We start from the raw sequence: 19190 nt of genomic DNA, 5'->3' as shown, positions 1-19190 counted from the left end.
GATTAGTTCATAAGGTTTTTTTTTTTATGTTTTCAGTTTAGCCAGTTTTCTCATGATTGATCACAAATATGCTGAAGTTTGTTCATCTGGATGAGGACTGAGTTTTAAACTCTGATTATTTTCATCACTAATTTGCTTCCAAATTCTTTTGCAAGGATTACTGCACATTACCATGTATAATTTTCAAATATACTGTTTCAGTAAACAAATTTAATCATGGTAGGATCCACTGGAATTCTTTTATCATTGAAGAGTGAAAATCAGCTCTTGTCATGTGATCATTTTACATACTTTAAAAATTGCAAGAATGTCGTGTATTAATTAGCTCTGCTGTTTGGAAAATAGGAATTCTGCTGGTTGTTCTACTTTGTAGTACCTCTGCCCTCATTCAAACAGCAGTTTGCAGCATGGTGGGAGTGATTTTCTTTTGCAATCCTGAAATACCCAGCTTTCAGAATTCTGCTGTTAAATGAACAGGAAACTAGTGTGCTGCCTGGATCAGATTGCATCCCCAGAGCCAGTTCAATCCAGGAGTATGCATGTGTGGTTAACAATATAGCTTCAGCTGCTTACAACACACCAAGACTAAAAAAAGCTGATCTCAGTAGTTCAAAAACTAGCTTGTGTTACCTGTTACTTTCCTGATAAGACCTTTCAAGAGTCATTAATCTTAATCTGGGTCAGGTAAAATCCAGCTTGCTACCAGATATGCCTCTTGCAGCTACACAGAATGACTGGTTTGTGTTGCCAAAAAAAAAAGCACATTCTGCTGTCTGAAAAATAACTGTGCCAAATATTTAGTTAGTCATTCATTTTTAGCCCATTTCTATTACAGGAAGTTTTTGGATATGATGTCATTTATAGTCGGAAAAATTCCATAACATCTTTGTTAACTGTCTAAATGAGATGGTGGTCTACCATTCCACAATGAAAATTAGGAAAGAAATAAAAAGAACTGTTGGAAAATGTTTTCCTTCTTTGAACTAAAAGAAGTGAAGCTTACGTTACTGAACCTCTTCTACAGAGTAATTTTATTGTGAAAGTTATTGGAGTCTGAAATATTTTTTCTCACTTTTCAGTTTGTTTTTATTAGCTATATTCCATTGATTTTGTGATAATATGTTATATTCCGTGTAAATGTCATATCCAAAATGCAATTTCTATTTTTTTTAAATGAAACTGAGTTCTATAAAACTTCCCTGGTTTGGTTTTGAGAGTAGAAAATAACCATAAGCAAAATAAACCCTAATTAATTAAGAAAACTCACAATGTAACTGTTCAGGTCTAAAATCATTTAAGTATGTTGTGTAAATATTAGTTATTAGGATTAGCTGTACAGTGAATTTTTATAAAGACTAAAATACAAGTAGACAAAATAAAGTGACTTCTTTGAAGAATCTGGAAAAAATATGCCTCGATCATTAAACATGCCCATTATAAATGGATTAATTGATTTGATAATTGATAATGAAATTGATAACGAAAACATTACTGTGAGACCCAACCTGAAATATGAACTGTCTAGCCATACAAGGTTTTGACTGAGGCCCTGTATGATTAAAGCATGTACTATGGCATATCAAAGTAGAATGCCCAGATTTCAAACAGCCACAGACTACATCTGTCACAGGATTCTGAAGAGTTTCTGGGGATGCTGTTTTGTCTTATGTTTTCAGTTCATCCATTCTCACTGCTGTTCTGACAGAGACAGAAATTATCTTCCCAAACTGCATAAGGGGAATATTTATGCATCCAGAATTTTTAGTTCCGGTCAATTTATACAGAAAAGTTAATTGAAAGTAATGGCGCAATGCTTTCTTATTTTACTGGGAATGGGATTTGATCTGAAATGTTGCATTAAATACAGAAAACTTTAGGGAAAGAAGAAACGACATGACATTCATATTGGTGGTGATACTTAGAGGCCCAACAAGAGCTTCCAAGTATTAATTGTGTATGGAAACCAATACATTTGTATGAATTAGTACTATCCTGCATAAAAATGAAGATACTGGGGGTGACATCTCTGCAAAATTATTGTTCAAGACAGGCCCCTTTTGGAAACTTAACTTGATGAATTTACTTGTTTTAGATACAAAGTGGTTTTTATTAAAGCTGTTTATGTTGGAAGCTCTCCTGCAGTTCTCCCAGCATTTCTTTGTATAAGTAGCACTTTCTGGTGTCCTACCGACATACAGTGCAAAAACATTACACAGTACTTTAAATAGTTTATGATGCAGTTTATTTTTCTGTTTATTTCCAGAAGAGATATGTACCCTTGTAATTGCAGAAACTTTTCCTGAAGATTCAGGACTTTTCACATGCACAGCAACAAACGAACATGGTTCAGTAACAAGCAGTGCACAACTAACTGTCTGCTCAGGTATGGGATGAAGGGAAAGAGGAATTTTTAACAATACATTTTAGATAATTCATTTACCTGTGAAGTTATCAGCCTGCTTCCCTTGTAGAAAAGGGCTGCTGTAAGACAGGGGTTTCATTAACCTCGGAGCATTCATATAAGCCAAACTGAATGTTTCGTAGTCTCACATTTTTTTTCATATAAAATGTATTTTTAAGTGCCTGTAACAAGCCTGGCATATTTTTAAGCATTAGGGTTCTGAGACTAGATGGCAGCAGAGGCAAAATTAAAGCAGATTAGACTAGCTACCAAAGGGGGCATGTGCCTTTTGTAAAATAAGAAACTGTGACATGGTATGTTTAGTTTTATAGTATGTTTACATGCATATTGTTGTGGAATGCACTAACGCAACTGCCATTGCAAACGTGCCATGTATACATACATACTAAAGCTGTTGTTTTAAACGGTTTGTTCTTAAATGATGCTGAGACTCCAGGAAGAGGAAATGCTGTTTCAGCTGTTGTTTTCTGTACTTGCCAGTCTGTTAGCAGCTAGATTCCGGAAACAGATTTAGAGAGATCCATAAGGTTCCTTATTGGGCCTTTTGCATGGGGCAAAATCAGAAAATGGATAGCCAGTCAGGTATCTATGTCAGCGTAAATTATCAAAAGGAAGTATAGAAAAATATCTGCACAGAACCGGACCTCACCTTTGACAAACTGAAAATACAGTGTGTACATACTATGTACTTTGTCTAGGACTTGTCAGAGAGATGTTCTTTTTGATTTCTTTTAGCGAACTCAGAAAGCTCTAGTCATGAATCACTGACAAGAGAATCCAACAGTGATGATTTCCATCGTTTCCCACCTCTTCCTCCAGCTGAAATTAGCTCTCTTGAGCTTCCTCTTAAGAAACATACAGAGACCCACCAAGCAAACAACACTGAGCAGAGATCTGGTGTGACAGCCCTTCAACTGCAGCTCAATGCATCTGAGGAAAAAAAAAATGGCATCCATCCGATTCATGGAGTAAATGGAATGATTAACAGCAAGCCAAATGGTGATAAATCCACCCCACCTCCAGCTGTCTTGCTTTCACCCACAAAAGAGCCACCACCTGTGCTTGCCAAACCAAAGCTGTGAGTATTTCTTATTTGTTTTCTTGTTTCCTATAAACTCAATATTTGTGGAAAGCCAATTTTTGTCTGGAACAATTTAGTGTCAGACAAATAATGGACAATGACTGTGCCTGTCCCTTGAACAAGCTTCTTACTGCTGTGACTTATTTCCCAAAGAGCTGAATACAGGAGAGAACTGTGCTCTTTCTTATAGTGCTACATAAAAGGGAAGTACATAATACATACCTAATTCTATAGAAAGATTAAGATAAAGTCACAAAAAAGAAATAAGCGGTAGTGGCTGTTGATCTAAGGTTTTTATTCTTGGATCTCTGTACCTAAATGTCATAGTGGCCTGAGATTTTTACACACTGTTCCTGTTTCAACGCTGGTTAGCTATTGTTAAGCTGAATGTTCTTGGTTTTGTGTAGTCAGTGGAGGTGTGCAGTGTTTATACATATAACATGTAACTCATACAGCTGTCAGCCAGATTGCAGTAGCTCTTTTGAACTAAAAATCTGAAAATGAGAAACTCAAGAAGGGAAGAATGAAATAAGATAAAATTGTATGAATATTTTTACCCTATGTTAGTGATGATAACCTTACTTGTGCAAGAGTGATCTTATGCCAACTGGTAACTTACAGCTTGGTTTTAGCATTGTGCAGACTCCTCTTTTCCATTTCCCCCAAGAATTTTTGGAGTGACAAAGGAATTAAAATGCTATTATATTTGCATCAATAATCATAAGGGATTATTAATTACAAAAATGTGTTTAAGAAGAAGCATTAAATATGGTCTTCAAGCTTAGCAAGGTCATTTGCTTAATTACATGTTCTCACAGGATAACTTGCAAAATATAAAAATACTGTTCTTTTAGCAATCATGCAGATTTTAAACACACAAAAACACATGCTTCAGACAGCAAGCCAACAGGATTCACTTTCTGCACCTACCACTTTTTTTCTATTGCTTTTTGTCATTCTAAGCAGTCTCTGATAACTGTAGAAGAGGAGGGGTGGAAGAAGTAGAAAGAGTGATGGAATAACAGTATGTATGGTAGTGATTGCATTTATGGGGGGGAGGTTGCTGAGGCTGGCAAGTTGCAGATGATTCATAATGTGGAGTGAGCCAGGTGGTCCTGTACCCAGAACATCTGTTGCAATACCCATTTGTGAAGAAAGGAGATAGCAGCTCCAGCAGCACAGTAAAAAGCAAATTTCACCCCAGAGCTTTCTTTCCCAGAAGTGGAGTTGCCCTAGATAAAGGAAAGAAGGCTGTGTGGTAAATTTCCCGTTGTATAATGTTCACTGCTACTTGTGCAAAGTTTGTTGTGTTTTTAAATGTAGAGTCAACATATCAACAGAGGTGGACGTTGTATACAGTTATGTGAGAGGGATGCTATTATAAGAATCCTTTTGGTTGCTGATGTCCAAATAGATGACCTTGGAATCCCTAGTGCAATTGCACTTGAGTCCTATATTTTGCCATTAACAACACTTCATGCACAAGAGACCGATCTTGATTGCAGTCAATATAAGTTTTGCTTGGCCAAAGACAGCGTAAGTCTATGCTGCTGCCAGAAATGGAAATCTTGCCTTCCTCTCAGCCAAGTACTTTGCTCCCGAGTATAGTGATAGCATAAGAAAGGGAAAGGGTGCTAACAGGAGGAAGAAAAGGAACGTCTGGCTGCAGGGACTTGAAATCAGCTTTTGGCATTTGGGAAACTTCATCCCAAATCAAAGCTGATGAAATAATTGCATTAAAGTTAGCTGAGTAGTAAGTAGCTCTCTCGACTATGAGAATGATCCCTCTTGAAGAGAACTCCTCTATGGAGTTATATCTGTCTAAAGAGTATTACTATTTGATGACAGAAGCAGCCTATATTAGCAATGACATAATAGCAAACATGTTTATTATAATCTTTTTTAAAAAAAATTATGTAAGCATTTAAAGTAATGTTGGCTATGTAGAAAGCTTGAAACTTGTGAATATCATTGGTGAGTTTTGTTTTTGATGAAGACTGACTCTTGATTGTACATCTCCTAAACAACCTTGTTTTTTAAGGCTTATCTTAACTCATCAATTACTTAACAGGTTTATCTGTGAACTCTCTGAAAGTAGTTTATTCAGCCAGCATTGAAAGTAATTGAAAAGAGTTTGGGAATGATGGGCTGGTTTGGTGTGGGGTTTTTTTAATTATTATTATTACTGTAGTTTATCAAGTAGAGACTGAGTACCATCTTGAAGTATGAAATACATTTGCACCTTGGCAATACACCTGTAACCAACACCTATAAGTAATGATTTACCACAATTCAGTCCAATGCAAGAGCTGGCACATTACAGAGAGTTATTGTAGTTGTTTTGAGGCTTGAAAGGTGTTTTTAAAGTCCTACAAAATGCTCAGTTTGTGGTTGCAGACACTTAAGTAATTCTTAAGGCATATTAGTTGTTGCCTCACTCTGGTGCTGAGATTATTTAAGACAGAGTTTAATGTGTTAATATACAGAATTTTCTGGGAAAAGTATATACAGGATTAACTGGGAAAGCAGTCAATACCAGATATTTTGCTAACACGGAATTTAGAAGACAATAACACTAAATATGGTTAAAAGACACACTGTTTTATCATGCCCTGTTTGCAACATGAGTTTGTGTAGACAAGAGAGGAAGGACTGTTAAGCTGAGACCAAAAACCCCCAGATTTCTGCAATTTTGATCTCTGCTGCTGTGACCTATTTGGTGAGGTTGAGCTATTAGTGTGCATTGAACTTTTCGAGGCAATATCGGTTTAATGCATAGATAAGCTTTCAGAAGTATCCCCATAAATGTATGGTATCCTCAGATAGGTTGCATCTCTCAAGTTAGGCAAATAAGTGTTAATATTATTTTCAGTATGTAGCCTCTGTGTGAAAGTGCTGCCTTAAACCCCTCATAACCCTCAGTCTGCAAAAAAGCCAGGACACTGTTCTGTAGAACTGTGTATAACATGTCCATGGTTTCAAATGAAGAACTTCCATTCAAGAAATTATTACTTCCTTAATAATAGTATTTGATGCATACAAGTAGTAAGTCACTGTTTAGACTATACTAGGAAGAGCTGGATAGAAAAAGAACATGTGAGAATAGCCAACAATCTAATGATCAATGCCTTTGAATGTACAAAAGTCAGATGTAAGTCCTTAACCTGTCTAAGAGAGCCTAGGCCACTAAAGCCCAGAGAACAGATGCTTGTGCTAGGAGCTTTGAAGGCTTCACATTTGTTCTTATGCAGAACAACAACATTCTAGAAATGGTGAGAAGAAATGTAATGCAGGAAAACTGGTTTCCATCCGTTCTACTGAGGTATATATGCATGTGATTTGCTTTAGCAGCCTAAATTAGGAAAGACTGACCGCAGAAATGCTCAACTTGAATGTGAAACACCGATTTACACAATTTTTTGTTTGAAGTTACTGCATCTACTGATAAAAACCTGAACACAAAACCATTCTTGCATAGCTTGAATGATGTACCAAGCTGAGCTCTGCTGTCATTATTTGTATGAAACCGAAAGAAACACAGCTTTTTTCAACTATGGGAAAGATATTCCCACCTCTTATGTGTTATTCAGAAATGAACTATGTCCTAGTGGGTTTTCCATATTTCTCCAACAGCTATGTTAAAAACCAAAAGCAGTTATTATTAATTTTGAATTACAACTGTCAATCAGAAATATGTACGATATATATTCAAGATTTATTTGCTACAGCAAAAATGTGGGAAGTGAAATTTTGTCATTACAGAAATGCAAAGATAAAAAGAAAACATGGCTATTACAAAAAATTGTGAAGTTATACTAATAATAATTTAAATCACAAAGCAATAATTTCAAATTCCATGGAATCTGAAAAGTCACATTACAAATACACACTCTTACAGAGAATAAGACACTGGTTAGCATCCCCCATAACACTTTCTGATAGAAAAAAGGCATGAAGTAATGTATAATTGAGGTTCCCATATTCCATAAGGATGAACAAAATTCAAAGTTGTAAACATTCATAGCATTTTAGTTGGAAATCAAAAAGAAAGTCTTCATCTGTGTAAGGAAACTGACACACTTGTTTTGTCTAGGAATTAGTGATCACAGTAAACATGTAACTTCACATTCATAAGCAAAGGTCCATCCAGGTCCATCTCTTTAGTTTCATCTGCTGTGCTCTTTCAAGGTTGGCAAGGATATTTGGATCCTTATCTTGCTAATAAAGTCTACCCAAAATAAAACTGATCTACATGTATTTTCTACTCTAGTAGAAATAATTAATGCTAACAAAATTTGCTAAAATGTAAAGCAGAATAACTGCACACAAAGTTAATCACTCAATTATAGTACAAGTCCTGAGCATTTTCTATATGTTCAATGTTAATTTATAAATGGTTCATTTGTGGTGCTTTTACTTCTCTCTTATTTCATACCAGTCTTTTTTAATGGCGTTAGAGAGAAACTAAGGAAAACTTTTGTTAAGAATTTCCATTTCAGTGGCCACTAATCAAAAGGTACTTTTTATACTAGGACTAGAGTTTATGATTTACTAATAACAAATAATATATAAAAATAGAGGAGGCTTTATGAAAGAATATACTAAGAAATAGGGATTTGTTGGCATTTTCTTGTGCAAAAGTTGCAAATCCTAAGAAGGAACAAGAAGTACTATAATGTCTCATGGCACACCTGTAGACTGATTGCAATAGATTAGTTTAAACCAAGACATTGGTTGACTTCCTTAGTGATCCTAGGTCACTGTGAAAAAATCTGAACTTAAAAAGATATAAAATTAATCCAGTCCCACCTCAAAATTCTGTAACTGCTGTTCAGATGGATCTGATGCTGCATATTAGTGATCTGTTTGTTCATATTGTCCTAAACACAGTTTCATGAGACAGTTCTAATCCCAGTGACTTTCATGATTCCTCATTTAGACACTTAAAGTCACATGAAAATGTGTCAACAATTTCTGTCATGTTCCTCAAAATCGGGACAAATAACTTGAATTACGTGCTAGTCAATCTTCTGTTAAAGGCAGCCTGCTCAGCAATACAATGTCACTTTTTTCCAGTTCCTAAAGTGTCTTTAATGAAAACCTTAGAACAGATAGTAACTTGAAAGTGTAAATAAAAATAATTAATTGGGGGTTTGTGCATGTTCTGCTTTCAGTGACTTTAATTGCATATTTCAGACCAAGGAATAGCATAATCTAAAAACAGTGGCAGTTATTGCTGAGAAATTTCCTTTTTACAAATGCCTTTGTCAACGTAGTGTTAAAGGGTAGTCCTACATGAACTTTAAGCCTTTTAAAATCTGCAGAAATAGAAGTCTAAATCTCTTTGTAACAATAGATACCAACACCAAGAAAGGTTAAAGGTAGGTGATAAATGTATTCTTTATTTTTTTCTTTCTTTTGGCACTTATGTTTTCTGACCTTTAGTAGATGGAGACAACTAACTGTACATCCTGCTTACATAAAAGCTAATCAGCATTGTAACAGGAAAAGTCAAACGTCCTTGAATCAGTTCTAAAATATGTGTAGTGTGTGTGCTGACAGTGTAATCTGCACACAGGATTTCTGTCTCTTCAGGTTTTTATTTTAACACTGAAATTAATCCAGGTTATAGGATAAGCAGGAAAATTGAGGAAAATCAATAGGATCATGGGTAGGGACACCTTCCACTAGACCAGGTTGCTCCCAGCCCCGTCCAGCCTGGCCTTGAACATTGCCAGGGATGGGGCATCCACAACTACTCTGGGCAACCTGTGCCAGTGTCTCACCACCCTCATACTGAAGAGTTTCTTCCTAATAGCTAATGTAAATCTACTCTCAGTTTAAAGCTGTTCCTCCTTGTCCTATTGCTACAAGCCCTGCTAAAAAGCCCCTCTCCAGCTTTCTTGTAGGGCCCCCGTTAGGTACTGGGAGGCTGCTGTAAGGTCTCCCCGGAGCCTTCTCTTCTCCAGGCTGAACACCCCCAACTCTCTCAGCCCGTCTTCACAGGAGAGGTGCTCCAGCCTCTGGTCAGCTTCCCGGCCTGGACTTGCTCCAACAGGTCCATGCCCTTCTTCTGTTTGGGACCCCAGAGCTGAACACAGTATTCCAGATGGGGTCCCATGAGAGCAGAGTAGAGAGAATCACTTCCCTTATCCTGCTGGTCACATTTCTTTTGATGCAGCCAGGATATGGTTGACTTTCTGGGCTGCGAGTACACAGGTTTAGCCGCTTGTTTGAGTCTGTGCATTTTAAACTTTCAGTTAAACACATGCTGTAAGCTTGTAAAAATCTTTAGTGCCTCCAAGAGTGCTCTTCCTGTCTTTTTTGCTTGACTGCTGCTTTGTACCTCTGTTGCCTCTTTCACACCTTTGTTACCAACTGTTACTCCCAGTTCCTTTCAAGGTACCATGAGTAGGCTTTTTTCTAAGAGGCAGGTAGAAACTAGAAACTTGGCCTAAGTGCTGAGAAGCTTCTTCGTTTTCAGTAGGTGCTGGAAGTATATGGAATCATGTGGATGTATCAATAATCAAACGGCATTTCAGACTAAAGATAGCAAAGGTTGTGGAGGTGTGGGCCAGATCATGCATTTGGCGTGGTTTGGTTTTTTTCTGTTACAAGGTTTAGTAGCTCAGTATGCCAGCAGTTTTGTGATGCACCTTTGAACCAGAAAATACAGGAGGAAGTGTTGTACTGTTTCTCTGCAAACAGCTTATAGTAGTCTTATAATTGTGAATTAAAAACATTAGGATGAAACATTTTGACTTTTGAAATGTTTCTGTTGGGTTTTGTTTCCTTCCTTCTTGCTGAAATGACTGCATGGATTTAATACTTGGAAACGATCAAACAAAGCAAATCCAAGTGTTCTGTTTTTCTAATATGGAGCATTTTCTGAGAGGTTCTCAGGGTGGCTTTTGTATAGGGAGTTCCTATAGAAACATTCAAGGATTCTCTTGGTATCACAGGATAGCATTCTCAAACTGATTAAATGCCCCCTTGCACGCTAATCCTTGCAGACTAATCATCATATGTACTTACTCCATATTTATATGGCTTTGAAAATGGCCTGCAACCACATTTGCTTTGATATTGTCCCATCCTTGACCATATAATTATCCACTCTACATGTAATTTTGAAAATGTAAAAATACCATCTTTTTCTAGGTAGAAGGAGGGAGGTGAGAAAAGATTCAGATTTTGTTTTGTACTACCTTTGTTTTGCTCTGCCTCAGTGCAGACAAATCCATTTTCCAGGACTTCTCGCTTTAGCTGTAGCAAGTAGATGCTGAAGCTTCAAAACAGAGACAGATGGTATTCCTCATTTTGTGTTTGGTTTGCAGGAAAGAGGAACACTAAGTTCTGAAGTACTGATAATAGTATGTCTGTCATATTTGCCTTCTGAGCAACTTCCTGGGGATGCACTGTGTTGTGGTTTAACCCCAGCCAGCAAACAAGCACCATGCAGCCACTTGCTCACTCCCCCCGACCCAGAGGGATGGGGAGGAGAATCAGAAAGGAATGTAAAACTCAGGGGTTGAGATAAGAACAATTTAGTAGGTAAAGCCTCTCTGATTTCTGCCAGAGAACCATCCTGACTAAAGTAAGGTAAAGTTAGCCTTTATTTAAGAAAAAAAATAGTGCTATGTGACTTAAAGAAAGACTTTGTTGCTCACTGAATAATGCTTCTAACAGTAGACATGGATTTAGGCCATTAAATAACCGATGCCTTTGTTTCCAAAATGAGATAAAGCAAATTCAGGACAAACTTCGGAGTCACTGGAACAAATGGTAATTTCAAAAACCATCGTTTAACTCTTCTGAAAAAATACTGAAAGTGTGAGTCAGCAATTAATGACATTCTATAGCTGACACCCACCCCTGGACAAATTTACTAGTACAATATGAGATCAATACATGTGTTTCTTTTTATTCATTTACTACTACCATACCATTAATACTAGTATAGGTAATGGCATAAATAGTAAAACTTAGAAAATATTACCTCTCTGTAGTAAATATTGGTATAGTATGTTAACGTCTTTTCTGTATGGCAAACAAAATTCAAAACAGAAGTACAGCCTTGAAAGATAAAATCTGATCCTTCCAAAAAGGATGCACATACTAAGAACCCTTGCTGAAGCCACATCTAAATCCCAGCTTATACTCAAACAGTGAAAGAGCAAGCTCTTTACTGCCAAGCCCTGATCAGGCAATATTTGGATTGAAACGTAACATCAGTGCTCTGGATAACAATATTCTGCAAAGCTTTACAGATAGAAGTTAAAATGTGGTAACAGATGAGTACTGGTATGATCTTAGTGTCTTGTGAACCAACGACTGGGGATTTGGATAACGTATATGTAACTTCTTAAAGGAAATATTAAAGACAGGAAATGGCTGTTTGTATTCAACTTGTTGCATAGCACTTGTGTATTTCGTTTTTACGCACCCATGGAATGTTTCAGAAAAACATCGGGGAAACTACATCAACTTTTGGCCAAGGGAAAATGCAGTACAGCATTATTTAAGGACAGAATAACGTTTATAAGAGTCCAGATTTCAGACAGTAACTTCATCAGCTTTGTATGTTGGCTATTGATTGTTGACCGTGCTGAAAATATGTAGGAAATTCTTTGAATTCTCTGTGTCCATTTGCTCTTGCTTGTATTGGAATCCATATGCTTTTAAACATTGTAACTGGTTCTAATTATTGTTTTATACGAGTTAGTATTCTCCATAAATCAGAATCTATTTTTAGATATGGTCAAAAGGACTTGTCATAAGCTGTCAGAAAACAGTTGGGTTACAGCCCAAGTGTTTTACTTCTTTAATTTGTGATCAGAAGGAACGTTACTCACTTCACCTTCAGAAAAAAATGAATGAGAGAGAAATATTATCTCTAAAATGAGAAAGAAGTATCATAAACATAAAATATTGAGTATTCTATCTCTGGTACCAATGCAAAATCAATTCTGAGAAGACAAAGTTATTTTTATAAGTTTTGTTTTAGTTATCAATGTCAAACTTTATAAATAGCTAAACCATAAACTTTCAGACCCCTATTTTCATTTACAATGACTTGACTCTGATTTTCTTTGGCTTTACTAGAATATCCGTTTAACACCCTATGTGTATGTAGCTTCTTGGAAACTGATTTTAAAACCCAGTAATATTGTAGCTTATTTTAGCCAGAAATTCAAATGGATTTTGTTCTTGTTTGATACCACTAAATCCTTTTCTTTTTTGGGTTGGAAAGGGATAGACTTTTATAAGACCCCTTGAAATAAGCTATATATGTTACCATGAAAGAAAGGAGAAGGGTTTTTTCAGATACTAATCATTTAGTCTCTTCTGAATACTTGCAGACCATGGTAATTATCTTTCTGTGTGTAAGAAAGATACTTTAGTCTTGTGCTGATTCGAGTAGAACCCAGCTACATTCCTTACCAGTCCTCAGAACAATGATAATATGCACATCTTCTAGAATGTGGAAATAATGGTGTTATCAGATTCTTTCTTTTATGAACAAAAGTTATCTAAAATTAATATAAGTTGGTTAGGTCTGTGGTTGTGATAGTGGATAAGAGTGTATGCATGTGTGTGTGGATTCCTGTTAGTCCTTTTAAAAGATTCCTTCATTTAAAATATTTTTAACCTAAAACTTTTCACTTACAGTATATTTAAAATATTATAATAATGTCGATATAATATATAATATATTATTATTATACATAATAAATAGCAATATAAAATATTAATATTTGTGATACACACTCCAGGAGGCCTCTTCTGCTTTGGCCTACTTTCAACGTGCCAGTATTGAAAGATGTGAGAAGATTACTTTAGGCTGTGGTCTCAAAGATGCACTTTCAACAACAGACCTAGGTTTACTAGTACCTAGAAACCTCTTCAATCTTACCAGTTTAGAAATTATGTATGACAGTCATTGCATTACACATGTGATATGCTGAATGTGAGTTCATTTTTGATTTTGTGGTATTTACCTGGAAAGACTTTTGCTGTCATTTTTGTTTGTTAAAGGTTTTCTTGGTTGGTTGTTTTGCTCTTGTTTTTCCCGTTTGACAGCTGTGTTTGAATATAGATCCCTGAAGCTGGTTCCAGGTTTATTGATGGAATAGATGCAGCATACTGCTACTTCAAGAGTATTAGGATGTTGTATGCCTCTAATCCTTCACAGATTATCTATTAGTTAATAGTAATCACACTATTAACACGTGGCTTTTCTCTCTTGGCTTTGTTTGCCAAGAACTGTGTTTTCAACAACCTCCTCAACATCAGTCTTCCAGGAACAAATCTGAAGAACCCACTATCTCTCCACTGGGGTAGACACGGTGTCAATTTGGCTATACAACTGATGGATCAAGAGACCAACTAAGCTAAGGCCCAGCCAGAATTGTTCCATTAAACTATCAAAAATGGCTATATTTTTTTTCTCTTTTGCTCCAGTACAGGAAAACGCTGGTTCCAGATTAAGACTATTAATTGCTAGATTAACTGCATGAGTTAGTTCCATCCTGTATGTAGGACAGGACTCGAGCATCACTCGAAAGTTGATGCTTCTTTTGATACTTCATATGAGGTTTTCACAGCTCACTTAATCTGATCAATTAAGCTTTGCCATCTGTTTATCTTCAGTATGTGTCGACTGTGAGTCTCACTGATGAGGCTGGTTTCACACAGTCACTTAGAGGTCAATCTTCACAGTCTTCACACAATCTGTTAGAAGTCAGTTTGTAGTCATCTAAGCTAAGGTTGCTAAACTGGAGTAAACTTTTTTTTTTTTTTAATAAACATTATTTATGACAAAATAAAGCTGCCAAAGCAGCACAGAAAATGTAAAACTGTGATAGTGCATTTGCAATTTCTGCAGTGAGCCTACATTATCTGGAGTTTTTTGGCAGTGCATAGTTGCAAGGGCACTTTTGTGTGAGTATATTATTAAACAAACCCCCAAAAATATAGCTTTAGATGCAAACTACATTTGATACACTCTTGTTTTACCAAACTGCCAAAAGATGTTTCAGGTAAAGTAAAGCTGTCCCTTTAAAACTGGTTTATTCGGCTCAGTCAGTTTGAGACAGCCTGCCAAAGCAGGGCAGGTTACTCCAAATCACTGTAAACATGCTCTGGGAAAGAGAGAAGACAGTAGTTGTTTCTTGACCAATTAATTACACACTTTAAGTTACTATTTTTAGTGGGTAGTTGTAATAACCCAATGACCCACAAATACTCCATGGAAAGCTTAGAAAAGTATTTTGTTTCAAGAATGTTTTTACTGTACACACACAGCTTTGTTCTGTCATAGAATTTTTGATGCTAAGATTGATTTCAGAGCAAGAAATCCTGATCACAGCAACTGAAGGAGGTGCTTTTAAAGTAGCTGTATCAAACCTACTTTTCTTGGATGGTTGGATGGCTGAAAAGTTTCCAGCCTTCTGTAGCTTATATTACCTTTTTTTCATGCTTTTTATGGATTCTCAGTAGTAGATAATATTTGTGATACACGTTCCAGGAGGCCTCTTCTGCTTTGGCCTACTTTCAACATGCTAGTACTGAAAGATGTGAGAGGATTAGTTCAGGCTGTGGTCTCACGGATGCACTTTCCACGAGCATAAGTCAAAGCTGCTGTCACCCTGTTCTGGCCTCCCCTCAGCCAGCCTAGCCCCACGGTGCATGCCAGATGAAAGTAGTACATGTAGCAGATGCCTGCATAAATGTTTGTGTGGCACTGCGGTGGGGGCTGGGAGCAGTAGGCTCTTAACGGCAGTAATACCAACTTAAAACATCTGTATGTGAAGCTGTGGCTTCAGAACTCCTGCTGTTCCAGTGACAGTGGCCTCCTGCTCAGTAACTCTACTGGGAGAAATGTTTTTGTTGCTTTTGTTGTGGTTGGTTTTTTTTGGTTGGTTTGGTGTTTTTTTTTCATGACAGTGGAGTATAAACGGGTTTTACTTTAACATAAATACTTTTGGCCCAGGATCTTTATCCATGAGTTCATTTGCTCCTACTGTTGCTGGTTTTTATTTCTCATTGTGGATTTACAGTCCCTTGAGGTCTGGTAACTGAAGAGACAAAGCTGCTATAAGGAGTAGCCTAGAAAATCAGACTCCAAAGAAACACCTGCAATTGATTTATACTGTTACTGAGTTTCACCCTATGCTTCAGAAAAATATGAGGGCATGTTCACTCATTTGGAAGGAAAAAGAGTTGCTGAAACTTCCATAGGGACTGAGCAGTATAATAGCATTGTTCCTTTCCACTTCTTTTGTTGTCCTATGTTGTTCCCTTTCCTGCCTATCCCCTGTTCTGCCCCCCTCCCCTCAGGTCTTGTCTCTTCAAACGTAGCAGTCTCTCCCCAAATCCCTTCAATTTTTCCACTGTTTACTCAAAGCCAGACAAACCCCTCACTGTGAAAATCAGCAAATACAGGTCTCCTTCAGGGTGAGTTTATCTTTCCTTCTGCTGTACAGTGGTAGAACTATTGGGAATCTTGCATTGTGTACTTCTACTAGTAATTATTGATTTTGAAATTTCTCTAATGCAACTGTGAATTTTGCTTCATAGGTCACCTAGTAACTGATTTGGAACAGAAGAATAAAAAATAAATTGTGGGGCTCTGAGATAACATAAATAAATAATTATAATTTAACAGAAATACTATTTCTGTCACTTGAGAGTCTAATTGCACAAACAGTTGTATTTGCAGAGAGATGGGAAAGTGTAGCAATGGCACCTACAGTGATGAAGAAGTGACTGAATAGGAGGAGAAAAGACAAATTCCTAAAATTACTGGTGAAAACTGTTTCTGTTCTACTTTAAGTTTCCATTCTCTGCCCCAGCTGCATGTTCAACTCCATTATTTGTGCCAAGACCAACTGAGTGTGTCCAAGACACAGAAACCTCTTAGCAATGTAGTGAAAACGTTACCATCTATGAACACAATACATGATAATAATTCAATACAATTATGACAATTTTGGAGCCATAGAGACACTTCCCAGAATTTATGAACTGCTTTCAGTTAAGGCAAATTACTTTTATATAAGGCATCAGATCATAAGGCAAAAATTTTACCTAACTGTACAAACTGAGGTAAAATAGTTGAAGTAGTCAAAAACGATGGCAAATGTTACTTCCCCCACAAGGTGTTAATTTGTACTTTATACTTACCATTTACTCCTGGCTTTACAGTTCTTTTTCTACCACTTATATTTTCAGTTGAGTGTTTTTCTCAGAATTAGAGAAAATTGAAGTAAACTAGATCAGATAAAATAAGAATATCATCCCAGTTCTTGATCAAAAACCTGGTGCATGTGCAAAAATGTTTGGGTTATTTTTTTGTTAGCTGTCAAAATTCCATCACCAAAGGATTTTTTGGTTTTAATGTCAGACACTAGTATGCAATATCCTGAGCTCTTGAGGCCAGTGTCACAAGCAGGTCTGTTTCCGTTTTTTCTGACCATGGCTCTGTTTTCTGAAACAAAGTACTAAATTTTAAAAAAATTTACATGTAAAATTGCATGTAGTGTTTATATTAGCACTTAGTCTAAACATCCATAAAAATGGTTGTAGGGTATCTGTGTTTGGTTATTTGTGAGTGGCTGCAGCGTGGACCCACATGCACTAATAGGAACTGTATACTACAGCTGTTTTTTCTCATTGTAAAGATATGACCCTAAAACTGTTTGTTTACACAAAGCAAAAATGTTCTACTCTAAATACGGTTCCACAATGGCTTTCTTTTACTCAAGCGGCACGCAAAAAAGGATTTTCCTGGGAGATTGAAAACACTGGATGCTCCAGAAAGACTAATCGAGCATTTCAGAATGAATTATGCTACCTTGCTGAACCAGACTCTTCTCCCTGTGGGCATGTAACTGTTTGCATATATTTATCAGTCTGCTTGGAAACAGAATGAGGAACACTCATGCATTGCCTTATACAGAAGAATCTGGATGGACCTTTCTTTTTTTTATGGTATTAGGGAAAAAAGCATCCTAAGAAAGAGTGTAGCCACGTACTGTAAACTAGAAAAAGGGTCTAAATCAGGGGTCCTCAAACTTTTTAAACAGGGGGCCGGCGCGCGGATGAAGTGGCAGGAGGTCATCTGCGGCTGCTTGGTTTCCCCCCCCCAACCCCCAGCGGGGCGGGGCGGGGGGGTTCTGTAAATACCGGGGGCCGGATTGAGGACCCTTGGGGGCCGTATCTGGCCCGCGGGCTGTAGTTTGAGGACCCCTGGTCTAAAGGCTCTTCCTCCCACTGATTTTCACACAGCATGAGTCGTTACTTCGTCTTTTCCTTAGATGATTCCAAGGTCCGGTTTAAAGTGAAGCACCCTATGATTCCCTGTGTCCTAGTTTAACCTCCCTAAGGGAGGAAATTCAGGAAGCCTGTATTTTTTTGTAATTTCTTGATTGTCAGGCTATTTTACTTCTTTGACCACCCATGAAGCACTTTGAATCTGATTACTAGGACTTTAACAAGTTCAGATGCTTCCAGAATTGAAACAGATCTCAAAATAATGGGTCACTTAATATATTTAATATTTTAGTAGACAAGTTCTTACAAAAGGAAACCCCAAAACCTTACTGGTTTATAAAGTTATGACCTCATGGCCTCAAAATCAGGTTAGGCCTGATCTTAACAGTGTTACTAAGCAGAGTACTGGTCTAGCTAGCAAGCACCACACAAAGCAACTACAGCTATTGACAAAGTACTGGAATTCTTTTCCTTTGTGACAAGCTCTTTGTCCAGCAAAAACTGTTCCAGCATTTGACATAAAGCAAATGCTTACCAGTCACTGTGAAAGAGGTTGCTTGCAAAGAAGTATGCATTGTTCACATTGCTTAATGTACACAAAGAAAGCTATATTAGGAGGCCAGTCACACATCTCCTATGTGGTTAGTAAGGAGGGGAGCTTTTATAGGGGTTGTTTCAGATTATTGTTCTTCAGAACTCAGCAGCACTGTCATGTCCAGGTGCCACATCAAACCATGTTATGATTTTATCTCATAAGAAGACTCAGGATGCACCATCCCTTCTCCTCAAACTTTATTTCCACATCAAGGAAGCCCGATTTTCTTGTTTGCCTTTTTCTTTTGATGTCCTTGCAAATTAATGCTATTGGTCATTTCCTAATTTTTAAGCTAGGTTGCTTATAGCTCCCACTTTTAGAACTCTGAACTGATAGCCAAAATACCAATACAGTTAACTTTAGCATAACCTGTATCTCTCCTTCAAATAATAATCATGTCAAAAGCCAAAAATATTGCTGAAAATAATGAATTTGTTATCCACGTTTTCCATAACAAAAAAAATGTCTTACTCTATCTTCTTCCAAGGATATATTCAGGATCTAGGAATATACCCTCTTCATTTAAAGCTGCCTTTCTTTTTTGAAAAACAATTAAGCAACTAGAATGGCAGTTCCAGTGTTTTTTGTTTGTTTATGCTTACTTTCTAATTAATCTGACATAACCTACACATTCAAAATTAAGCTGGTGCACATCTTGATTTATTGTGAATATCTGCTTATATTTTCAAAGCATAAAGATTTAAAGCAAGGCTGCTTGCTTTCTATGGCTATTAAAATATATTGGCAGGAGTTTGAAAGTCGGGACGAATCTCACCTATATGCACCAATTTTTTTTCAGTGAAAGCATTCACTTT

The 19190-nt window shown here is 36.9% G+C and overlaps 1 protein-coding gene across 1 annotated transcript in view; it reads left to right on the top strand.

The window, feature by feature from the left end:
* Positions 1-19190, top strand: part of LOC130148516 (palladin-like) — a 193576-nt gene that overhangs the window by 81832 nt on the left and 92554 nt on the right. Inside the window, 2 exon segments of the mRNA XM_056337216.1 lie at positions 2264-2383; positions 3158-3500. Coding sequence (XP_056193191.1) covers positions 2264-2383; positions 3158-3500 — 463 coding nt within the window.

Source organism: Falco biarmicus, chromosome 1, assembly GCF_023638135.1.
Source record: "Falco biarmicus isolate bFalBia1 chromosome 1, bFalBia1.pri, whole genome shotgun sequence".
NCBI lineage: Eukaryota > Metazoa > Chordata > Aves > Falconiformes > Falconidae > Falco > Falco biarmicus.
This window is presented reverse-complemented; position numbering and strand designations above follow the sequence as displayed.